Source organism: Pteropus alecto, unplaced genomic scaffold (assembly GCF_000325575.1).
Source record: "Pteropus alecto unplaced genomic scaffold, ASM32557v1 scaffold8, whole genome shotgun sequence".
NCBI classification, from domain to species: domain Eukaryota; kingdom Metazoa; phylum Chordata; class Mammalia; order Chiroptera; family Pteropodidae; genus Pteropus; species Pteropus alecto.
The window spans coordinates 18,828,806-18,840,870 of NW_006494609.1; the positions used below are offsets into that span (position 1 = coordinate 18,828,806).

Sequence of the window (12,065 nt, forward strand, 5' to 3'; positions counted from 1 at the left end):
GGAAAGGAAGATGCCCCAGCACATCTCAGCTAGCCGTCCAGTCCGTGCACCCCAAGCTCTTGTGGGCCTTAAAATGCACGGGCGCCCAGGCCCTTGGGGAGTGGGGCCTTCATCGTTTCAGAGTTCCATTGGTCGTGGCTAGCCACGATTGGGAGGTACTGCCTCCCGTGATGGGTAGTTAGGTCACTGAGTTTATACTTTTGCTCTGCACTTTCTGGCACTGATTGGAAAATAGGAAAGAGGAATTTCACAGCTCTTAATATCTTAAAAACTCATATGGCGGGAAGAGGCACTTTTTCCCACCGTGAAATTAAGTTTAATTTTGTAGTTGTCTACAGCTGCTCACTGTCTTTAATAAATAGTTTTATCAAGGATTCAGAAACATTCTTTACCTGGAGGGCTTTTTATCGATTCTTGTTTGAAGCCGATGGTATAACATTAAATCATAATTATGTGATGGTGTTTCTGAATGAAGCTAAGTACAGCTTCTTGAGGCCAGAGTTTGCATTTCATTCATGTTTATATTTCCAGCCCTTTGCACAGTTTCCGGCACATATTTCGGAGGTGTTTCATAAATGCCTTTGGAATAAATGAGTTTGAGTGTTTAATTTCCTGGTGAACTAAATTGCCATAAAGAGAGAGCTTAGGAAATCTAGAGTAAGAGGTGATTAGCATGTTTCGTAGACCATCTGTCACTAATATCAATTGTTTCTACTTGGCACTGAAGACTTGTTTTTTGTGGGGAGGATCGCTTGTGTAAAAAGAATGAAAGAAAACCTCTGCACCCCTCTGTTCAGTGGCTAAAAGTCAGTGCAGTTTTAAAAAATTGACATTCTTATTATTTAGTAAGGACCGACGCAGTCACCAGTTATTCCAGTAGTAACCGCATCGTGATAACTCCTGGCCGTTTCTGCCTCGCCGCCTTCCAGTCTCTTCGATGCATCAGTGATCCTTTGAACGTGGAAGTCAGAGCACGCCACTTCTCTGCGCAGAACCTCCCTATCTTGGTGAGGGTTAAAGTCAGTGCCCTTACACTGGTCCGTGTGTGGGACGCGATGGCCACAGCATGCCCTTGGATGTCTGACGGCAGTCAGTGCATCCCCAGCTGATTCTCTGCCTGCTGCACCAGCCTCCTTGCTGTTTCTAGAATAAGCTGGGCATGCTTGCCTCAGGGCCTTTGCACTTGCTGCTCCCTTGCTGTGGGATGCTCCTCTAGATAACCTCATGGCTAGCTTCCCTCGCTTTATTTTCAGGTCTCTGTTTAAATGTCACTTGTGAGGCTTTACCAGTTCATCTTTTAAACTCCCCCACTACACACAGCCCCCTGGCACGGCACATATGTGCTCAATAAATATTTGTCAAGCAAATGAATTAACGAAACAGGCATTATACATTGTAGTAATATAGAATTCCATGGGACTCAGTATTATTTTTATTTTAAATTAAAAAAGGAGTGTAGCATAGTATTTTTGTATTTCCTGTCAAAAAGTTGCAAACCATTCACTATAGTAGTGCTACCCAATTACTTATATTTCAGTTAAAGGGAAAGTAGGGCCTTGTCCTATGCTCTACTTTTTAGGAATGGAATTTCATCCATTATAAACCCATTCCTATCTTTCCTATCTTGAGATGACTTTAATGACAACAGCACTTAAAATTTTGGATTTGTAATAAGTTTAAACAGTTCAGTCTATAGATAGAATGGATTTTGAGAATAGGATAACAAATTAGCAAGAAATAAATTTAAAAACTGGTGAGAAATCGGTCAGTGGGAGAATTCTTCATGGCTCAAGTGTTCAGAGCATGATTTTTATTTTGATTGAAGTATTGTGAATTAAAGTGGGAGTAAAAGCCTATTCCAAAACCTTGCAGAAGTTTGTTTACTTTTGTGAAGTCAGAGTCCATACAGGGCCCTCTCTGCCTTCTCCTCTGCCCCCCTCGCTCACTCTGCACCAGCCGCACTGGCATCCTTGCTCTGCTGTGCCCCTTCCTTAGGGCCTTTGCGCTTCTTATCCCGCTGCCTGGAACACCTGCCCTAGGTGCTCGCATGGAGGCCTCACCTCCTCTGGTCTTTGCTCAGATTTTACCTGCTCAGTGCGGCCGGCCGTGACCACTCCTGACACCGCAAACTGCCCCCGCCACCCTGCACCCCCCTGTCCTCTGTCCCCCTTGACCTGCTCTCTTTCTTATTTCTTTCTTATTTCTTATTTCTTTCTTAGCACGTACATTTTCTAAAATATTAGATAATTTATCTATTTTTCTTTTTTATGTCTCTTTCTGCTAGATTATAAGTGTCAAAAGGGCAGGACCTTTGTTTTGTCGCTTGAAGTATACCAAGTGTCTAGAACAGTGCTTGGCACATGGCAGGTTATCAGTAAACATTTGTTGAGTGAGCGAGTAAACATCACTGCTCTTCATAAATTCACATAATGTACAGTTAAGCTTTATTTATTGCTAGTAATAACTAGGAGATTTATATAATTAGCATCTATAAGAACAACCTTTGAAATAATACCACTTGTAATGCTTTTCCAATTGTGCGTGTATATGTAGGGGATGGGGGGCGGTGGCGCGGGGCCGGATGCCATAATCACCAAGAATACGTTGGTGGTATTTTGGTTCAACTTGATTTTTTTGTCCATTTTATCCATTGCATTTATAAATTCTTATCTTACTTTTTTTAGTTGTGGGAAAAAATACATAACATAAAACTTACCATCTTAATTTTTTAGTGTATAGTTCAGTAATGTTATGCACTGTTGTGTAAACAGTCTCCAGAACTCTTTTCATCTTGCGAATTTGAAACTACACTGATAAAACAACTCCTCCCCCCGCCATCAGCCCCAGGCAGTCATTCTACTTCCCGTTTTTATGAATTTGACATCTGTAGCCCCTCATAGCAGCGAAATCATGCAGTGTTTGTCTTTCTGTGACGGGCTTGTTTCACTTAGTGTAATGCCCTCACAGTTCATCACGTGGCCTGTGTCACTTCCCTTCCTTTTTAAGGCTGAGCGATATCGTGTGCTGTGTATGGGTCACATTTTGTTTATCCATCATCCGTGGATGGACGCTTGGGCTGCTCCCACCTTTTGGCACTTTTGAATGCTGCTGCTATGACCATGCTGTGCAAATATCTTGAGACTATAAACTCTTGAGGTCTCTTAGCTTAAAGGAATAAACATACTAGTCAGTTATATTTTCAATATATGTGTCCGTCTTAATTTTAAAGCTTTTAATTTTATTTCCAAAAATCTTTAATTTTTTTAAACAGCATGTTTTCCTTTTATATAATTTATTCTCATAGATAAGTTTGTATTTTGGTGTAGGCCGTGGAGGTGTATGTAGGTGTTCTGCCTTTTTAACCAGATATAATCCTAGAAAAGTGTACCTCAAAAAGTCAAACTCCTTAAAAGCATAAGCTGTTACTCATTGTCGCGTCTCCCATATTAGCTACACTGTGAGTGGCCTGAACAGCGGCTTAGTTGTTGACACCAGGATTGGATTGTATTGTGCCCACAAAGGAAGAGAAGACAGAATGAACAACGGTGACGGAGCTGCCGGGCAGACAAAGGAAAGGATCCGAAGTGTCCCGTGGGTTTAGTGCCCTTAGCAAGAGCGAGAGGGGCTCACGAGGGCGGGGTCCGGGTGGACTGAGTCGTGCGCTAAGTGCGGAGAAAGGAAGCCTCAGGAAGTGCAGACAAGTTTTAAGACATTCAGCATTGAAAGGGAGAAGAAAGTTGGGATGATAGTGGAGGGAGATTGAAAAGCACTTAAAAATAGGTGAGCCAGGAGCACGTTTAGTAGCTGGTGGGAGGGAGGGGACGGGGGCGGGGATGCAGGATCTCTGAGAGAAGGATTACTTAATGGTCTAAGTCCTAGGAGGTTGGGGGCCGGTTACAAGGCGCACGGGGACCCGATGTTGGAAGAGGTAACAGGAGAGAAGGGAGACAGGATGGGTGCGACGCTGGGCTTGATGTGGGTCCAGTGCTTTGTGGATTTGGGTCTTGGAAAGGTAGGGAATTCCCACCTGAAGCCTCTGGTTTTTTCTTCAAACTAGGAAAGAGGTCATCTATTGAGAATTATGAATTAGGAAAGGAATTCTAGTTTTGAGGAGAATAAACAGGTTAACAGTCACTGTAGAGAGTGGGGAGAGATTTCAGTCACTGGACTTTTGAAAGGAGTGGCAGCAACCACTGCAGTCGGGTGATGTATGTTAAGCATAAAGTTGGCAACAGGTACTTGAGGAGGGGAAATATTAACCCTTTGCTGTTTAATTTTACGCATTTATTGAATTCCTACCAAGTGCAGTGTACTGTAAGACAGTTTTTGTTCCCAGGGAGCTTATAGACTTACAGGGAGCATTTATCAAATGCAGCGAGAGGTAAGAACAATGCGAAACCAGAGGTCATATCCTGCTGAGGAAGGGAGATCTTTGGGTGTGGAAACATTTCAGTAATCGTAGATGGGGGAGGGCGAGAAAATGCTCTGTTACGCTGCAAAGACGGAGCTAAGATGTGGTACCATGTGAACCGGCTGCTGAGTCGTCCGGCTCGTGCACGAGTACCCTTGAATTAACGCAGTTTAAAAGCACCAGAGAAGGTTATGACTTTCAAGAAAACTTCATAAAAATATATGACCCCCTCAAAAGGAACTTATGTGTTTTAGGGAAAATTTATGACTAGGCATCCAGCGTGTAACAGCTTTCTACAGCGTTGCCATTTTCCAGTGTGGGTATGATGGTTTCATAGAGCTCAGTAAGTGGCATCATTTGATTCATTCAAGCTTTTTCGTCTCTTCAGTGGAAGATTAAAAAAAGAAATTGTTCCAAATTTGACTCCAGGACTTGAAAAATGCCAGTTGTCTAAATACAGTACCATATTGTGATAAATATAACTACTGAAATTTTAAAAATCTCTTCACAAAACTTTATTTTAATATTCATAGAACTTTTTTTGGAATGTTATCCGAAAAACAGGCCCATTTTATTACCAGAGCTGACTATTAATTAGGGTATTGTTTCAGACGTGAAAGTTGATCTGCCACTGAAATTCTATCTGAATATGTATAGTGCCAGCTTGCTTTGTGTATTTAATAACTTTAGTACCATAATCACTCTGTTTACAATTAAATTTTGGTGAATATGCTAATAGGGAATATGCCAGTGAATGATTTCAGCAAAGGGCAGTGTCGATTTGCATTTCGATGTGCTTTTCACTTGCATCTGCATTTCATTTAATATCAATGGGAAAAGAAGTGGTCGGGTTATGTAATGGATTATGCGCTGGTAAACTTTCTTTTCTCGAAACCTCTCTGTTGGACCGGCTGTCTCAGTAGTGGATTTGCTTTGCTCCCAGTGGGCAGAAATTATGTGGAAAGATTTACTTTGGTGTAGGTGCGTGCCCCTCGGTGTATCCTTAAGTAGAAGCCTTAATGTGGGTATTGGTTTCATTAATTGGAAGAAAACTGTAATGTACTAACAATTGTTTAAATTCCAATTAGCATTTTATCTTTAGAAAAGTCACTAACGTCCTGAAGCAAATGCTGTGGTTGTGTTATTTATTACAGCTTTTGAGCAGGGACTTCTGATTTTAAATAATTCTGCTTTCTTCTTTTCAGAAATCACCTGAAAAGGAACGAGGAGATTGAGAAACACATTTTATATTCTCTAAGACTAGGAGACTTCTGTGACCCGGACCAGAGAATAAGAGGGGCCGCCGAGTGCAGTGAAGGTCAAATGGGGGCGTGGGAGGGGGCCGAAAGGGGCCACTCTCAGGGCTGGCAGACGCAGGTCTCAGACGGCGCTGGCGGAACAGTGTTCCCCGAAGCGAGTGGCACGCCCCGAGGGGCACAGCCAGCAAGCCTCTGTGTGGAAGAACAGGAGTGGGTGTCGGCAGAAAGGGCCCCGGAAACCTGGCGTTCTGAAGATGCTCTTCCTTGTGATGCACGTGGTCGTTGCTGAGGTGTATGATGTGCACATGTCAGATTGATCAGTCTGCGTTTTCGCTTGTGCGGGTTATCAACAGCTTCTCAACTCCAAACCCACCTTTCTTTGCTCTGCTCGTGATAGTCAAGCGAGGCCCTGTAAGCGTTCTTTTCCTGTCCAGCACAGTGTTAGGTTCTGTCAGTAGAGAGTGGGGGTGGCACACTGCAGAGCAGAGTGGGGAAGGGGCTTCTCGTTTTGAGGTGTGCTGGGTGTCTCCTCCCTCTCGGGGGGCGGGGGTGGCTGCCGGCCAGGCTCACTCTCTTGACGGTCTTTGGCACCCCAGCAGGCAGCTTCTCGTATCCCACCAGTACCCCAGCGGGCAGATTCCTGTGGACCCCGGAGGACGCTGCCTCCCAGCGGCCGTGGCCACAGCCTGTGCAGCGCAGAGCGCCTTTCTTGCGTGGTCTCCCTTAGCCTTGTAGGTAGTAACCGTTCCCTGTGTTTGCCGTGTCCCGTAGAGTTCTCCTTCACCCCCTTTGGTAGTCAACCACCTTTTACAAATAGATAAGTTTTAATATTTTCCTGTCTAAGTTACGTGTGTATTTTTATCTGCTGTCTGGACCCTGGCTGTCTTATCACGTACACTGTGTGTAATTTATTGTGTTAAATTTACGTAAGTAAAGAACAGTGAAGTAAATCAGAAGCGCACAACCTGAGTAATTCTTGCGAAGTGAACACGCGGTTTAAAGATCACTGAGGGTGGGACTGAGAACGCACCCAGCCCCCGGAACCCTTCCTCTCCCAGGCCTCACTCCTCCCCCAGCGGCGTCCGCTGTTTGACTTCCGTCATCCTGGGTTAGTTTTGTGTGTTATTACACTTCGTATACATGGAGTCGTACAGTATGTTTCTTGTGTCTGACTTCTTTTTCTAAACACAGCGTTTGGGGGGTTCATCCATTTCATTATACATATTTTTCTGTTGTTGGACATGTGAGTTTCCATTGTCTGGCTATTTTGAATAAAGCTGCTATTATCATTCTTTTATGTGTTTTTTGGTGGACTTGTTTTCATTTCTCTTAGGTAGATAAGTAGAAGAGGAATGATTGGGTCAGTTAGCAGCTACTGACAAACAGATTTTCAGAAGCGGTTGAAGCGGTGTACCGCGTGTGAGAACTCCATTTGTTCCATGTCCTCATGGTATTGTCACTCCTGGCGTCGCCACTCTCGGTATGGTCAGTCAGGCTTTCCCAGTTGAGGTCTTCAAAACCTATAAGGACTGGATCATTTAGATGCTGTTTAAACTCTTTATGTTGTAAAAGAAGAAAAGCTAAAGTCTTTATGAAGTGAGTGTAATGTTGATAGAACAGATAAATGTAGTAGAAAAACACTGCAGACCAGTCTTACTTAGGATATCAATTTTATTCCTAAATCAAATATTAGCAAATAGAATCCAGCAGCACGCTGTAAGAATCAACTGTTGTTAGGTATGATTTTTTTTTTTTTTTTTTAAGGGAACGGTTACTGTGTTAAATTGCCCTGTTACGAGTATGTGGCATACTGGCCGAACTTGCTTAGGTCTTTTATGTCTCTCAGCATTTTAAAGGATGTGTTATTTGACCCCTTGTTTGTTTATTAATCTGCTGCCATCACCGGTCCGGCACCCAGCAGAAGCCAGCTCGTTAGCACTGATGTGGCTGTTGGTCCCTCAGCCCTGCCTGAGACTGGAGGGGCTACGGAAGGGAGGTCTATGCATCTTTTCCCATGAGAAGCCACAGGAAGAATGGAGTGTCACTTAGGGACATTTTAAAGAAGTGTTTGGGTTTTCATGGCCTCTTCCTGTCAGAGCACCAGAGTGTGTTGAAGTGACTTCTTCACATTCGTGTGGAGCCCACCAAGTGTGAGGGAGGTTTTCACCCGAGCATATAGTTAGTTTCAAATGCTAATGAACCTATTTTTTTCTTTTTTCGTTTGTTTGAAAAGAAACTGGTCATCTAGTACCTACACGGAACACCTTTGTGTGAACTTTGTTTGTATTATTTCACTCGGGTTGGTGGCATGACTATTTAAGTTCCTGGAACGGTGTGGATTGCCTTAACGTGTGTGAGTGACTGAGGAAAGGAAAAAGTAAACGAAAACCAGAACCAGATAAGCATTCGGAAAAAGCTAGATTCTTACCTTATACCAATGCAAGTGTAGACAGATCAAAACTTCTCCAGCAAAATATGAAACCATAAAACAACTAAAAGAAAACATGGGAGATATTTGAAAAAATTTGAATGGGCGAAGTCTTTCTAAGGGTGATGTAAAATCCAAAAGCTCAGAATAAACAATATTGAAAGAAGTAAATCGGGAAGACTATTTGTAATACAAAGCCAGTTTCTGTAATATAGTATATAAGAAGTGCCTCTGAATTAAGAAGCAAAAGGCTACCAGTGGTTCACACAGGAAATGAAGTACGGATTTTACTTAGGGGGCTTTTTTTTTTCCCATTTTGCGTGAATGGACAACCTCATGGAATATGAAAAGATTTCTAGTTTTGATCCGTTGGTGATCATTACTTATAGGAACAGTAATTTTTCATGTTTAAAACCATAAAATACTTCATAATACAGAAAACCTTATAAAGCAAATACTTAATGACTTATAAGGTACTTGTATAACAACAACACATACCAAGAAAGAGAACTTTGCCTGCCATGTGTCCATCCTAATTACAACTTTCATGTACTTCTCCAAAGTAATTTTTATCTTTTATGGTAGTTATTTCCATTTTCTTACAATTTTATTACTCAAATGGCATTCCTAAACACTGTAGTTTAGATTTGCCTGACTTTGTTTTGTTTTAGATATATTGCTTTAAGTCTATTAAAATCTAGTTTTCTCCATCTTTTCTTTTTATTCTTTGTTGAAGAAATCAGATTATATGTACTGTATGGTTTCCCACAGTTGGGATTGTGCTGACTGCTTTCCTGTGTTACAGTTTGTCATGTTCTTCTGTTCTCTTCATAGCCCATAAATGGGTAGGCTTGACAAGATTCAGGGTCTGTTTATTTTTTACTTCTTTTTTGGCAAAATTACTTCATGGGTTGTGGTGTGTTCTTTTATCAGAAGGCACGTAATACCTTGATACCGCTCATATTTTGATGTTAGTAGCTATCAGTGCTCAGTGTCTGGATTTATTAATTCATCAGGAGGTAGAAATGGTGTTAACCTAAACCATTCTTAGTCATTCATTAGCTGCAAATTTTCTGTAAGGAGACATTTCTCTTCATCTTCTATTTGATTATCCAGTGGTATAATTCATGTAAAAAGGATAAATGCTTGATTCTTTCCCTTTATTTACCACTTCAAAATTCAGTGGTTTTCTCTTATCCTCTAAAGGTGACCACTTAGGTTTTCTTACAGTTTTAAGCTCTTAGATTTATCCATTTTATGTGGTTTAATCCACTGTGGTTATTATCTTTCATGATCACATTGGCCAGTCTTTGGTCAGTGGGCATATCTTTCACGCTGGCTCCTTACACATATTTGACGTAACTCCAGTAGTTTTTGATAGCTTCCTTGACATCTAGAAATGAAAAGATGTTCCAGGTCGAGCTTGTATTTCCAGTTCCAGACCTGTAATCAGTTGTTTCTTCAAGGAACCTGGTTTCTTTGAACAAGAAATGGTTATTTCAAGAATACAATTTGTATACCAGGAATGCTCATTGCTTCTGGGCTGGTTGTGGTTCCTAAGCTTTTTTGTGAATGGGGCTAGGAAATACAAAGGAGGTGTGTGTGTGTGTGTGTGTGTGTGTGTGTGTGTGTGTGGTCTTTGTAAAAGATAAAATGCCTTCTGAATTAAAAATATTTCCAAATGTACAACATTTTTCACCTTAAGTCTTTTGTTTTTCCTCTGTATTCCCTTTCTTCCATATTTGAATCCTGATTTTTAAGGATACAAAGCGATGGTAGAATTCAGATGTCACATAATTACTCACTTGCATTATTCTACATTTATGCATTCAGTAGCCTTAGTTAATAAACAGGTATCAGAATGGAAAGTTACTTTTTTTGCATATGTTCTCCAATTTTTTTTTACAGTTCTACCATATCTGCATTATCAGAATATATACCGATTATGTGTTTTATCCTCTAAAGCCTTTTGTTGAGTCTAAGGTTCTACAAATAAATATCTCTTTACTGCTCATTATCAGTTCTTATCTTAGTCATTTTGGATATCTGCAGCTTGTTTTCTGGTAGATTGTCACTCCCTTTTTCCATGTTGATAACACTTTGAAGTCTTTATACTCGAAATTTAACTAAATATAAAATCTTCTGTTTATGTTTTCTTTCCTTGAGTCTTAAATACGTTACTTTTTTTCCTGGCATAAAGTGTTGCTGTCAAAGTGATGGCAATCTGATTTTGTTTTCCTTGTATCATTGTTTTGTTCTGGGTGCTCAAAGAGTATTATACTGTTAAGTGGAGTAATTTAACTAGGCTTCGTCTTAGCGGTACTTATCCCGGGTTGATTTATGTACGTGGTGTGACCTTTCATTGTGTAGCTTCATATTTTTTTTTTAAGTTCAGAAAAATCGTTCCCTTTCCCGTCGTGTTAATTGTCTTGTGTTTTCAATCTCTGTGCTGTGCTCTTATCACATCAGTGTCGACCTTTATACACTCATCGTTTTTACGGTGCAGTATGCATTCTAATTGGATGCACTTTCCCCCTCAACTTCATAGAGCGCTTCTGTTTTGTTTTTGTTGCTAAATAGCATTTTTAGTCATAGATGATATTCTACTACTGGAACTTAAGACTAAATGTTTTCTCGAAAGTAATCGCATATATTATTTATTATTTCCTCTCCAAATTAAGAGATAATCAAATGAGATTATAAATTAGAACAGATGTCCTTTAAGTTTCAGCGTGAGTAGGAACTTGATCAGCATCTGTGTTGCACAGAAGCTTTCCTCGGTGAAAAACGTTTTGAGCACTTCCAGTATTGTAAGTCTGATGTTGCTTTCTTTTACGTTACAGGGAGAATGCCTCGTGTGAAAGCAGCTCAGGCCGGAAGGCAGGGCCCCGGAAAGAGACGTCTTGCAGAACAGTTTGCGGCTGGGGAGATAATCACCGACATGTCAAAAAAGGAGTGGAAACTGGGATTACCCATTGGCCAAGGTGGCTTTGGGTGTATATATCTTGGTAAGTGTGTGACTGCTTCCAATGAATTGTCAGTCCAAAGATTTAGGTACTTTCGTATCAAAATCATTTCTCAATTATGAGCTTTTACGGGATGTTTCTAATATCTGTAGTCGGCTTGTTACTGTGTGGTTAGGCAGAAATGCGTCTGACATGGGAGTGGGGGAGATGGTGGTTCATTTAGTCACAGTAGGAAAAGAGGATCAGGTACCTTAGTGAGCACTGCGGCTTTAGATTTTTAAGGTATTCTGTATAATCTTAATCCCTTTTGAGACCCATAGTAAGCCATATTTCTTTCCTTACCTGTACCCAGTTAGGATTTACTCCCTTTGTTTTGGTTTAATTTAGAGATTTTTAGATCTTTAACAGTTGTAGATTTTCTTTTCCTTTCTAGACCATCCTAATAGTCATCATAGTAGAATTAGGAGAATGACCTACAAACTGCATATTAGGCCTGATTTAATGTGCTAGCATATTTACCCTGAAAATTTTGGGGCCCCATTGTGGAAACCTGAGATTCTGTAGGTTAACTAAATTGTTGATTTAAAAAATATTTTATCTGATTACGTCTAAAGCTGCCTGCTTCACCAAGAATATTATAGTGACACAACGCAATTCATTTTTGCTTTTGATCTTTTTCACGAACTTTTCCATTCTCTGTTCTTACTCCACCTCTAATCTCGATTCAGTTAGTTCATTATTTATTTAAGTATTTAATTTCTGCTATGGAGGTTTTTAAAATTTTATTTTTAGAGGAACCCTTTTTCAAGCAACCTCTTTCTCAGAATACTGATATTTATAGTGTAGATTTTGAATAAGCATCTCAGACTCAGACACCCCAGAGCGCCAGCCCCTCCTGCAGTTCTCTTCATCTTAGGAAGCAGCAGCTTCCTCTTTCCAGTTGCTCAGGCCAAAAACCCAGAGTCCTCCTTACCGCTACCTCTCCCAATCCAGTTCATTCA

General features: G+C 40.9%; 1 protein-coding gene across 8 annotated transcripts in view; it reads left to right on the plus strand.

The window, feature by feature from the left end:
- The window catches only part of VRK1 (vaccinia related kinase 1), a 65,906-nt gene that overhangs the window by 16,670 nt on the left and 37,171 nt on the right, over nucleotides 1–12,065 (plus strand). For 7 of the 8 annotated variants that reach the window (XM_025042036.1, XM_025042032.1, XM_025042034.1 and 4 more), the window contains exon 2: nucleotides 10,942–11,106. In XM_025042036.1, coding sequence (XP_024897804.1) covers nucleotides 10,947–11,106 — 160 coding nt within the window. In that variant the 5' untranslated portion in view covers nucleotides 10,942–10,946. Of the gene's footprint in view, nucleotides 1–5,616; nucleotides 5,730–10,941; nucleotides 11,107–12,065 lie in introns of all 8 variants that reach the window. The other variant, XM_025042037.1, reaches the window with a different exon arrangement.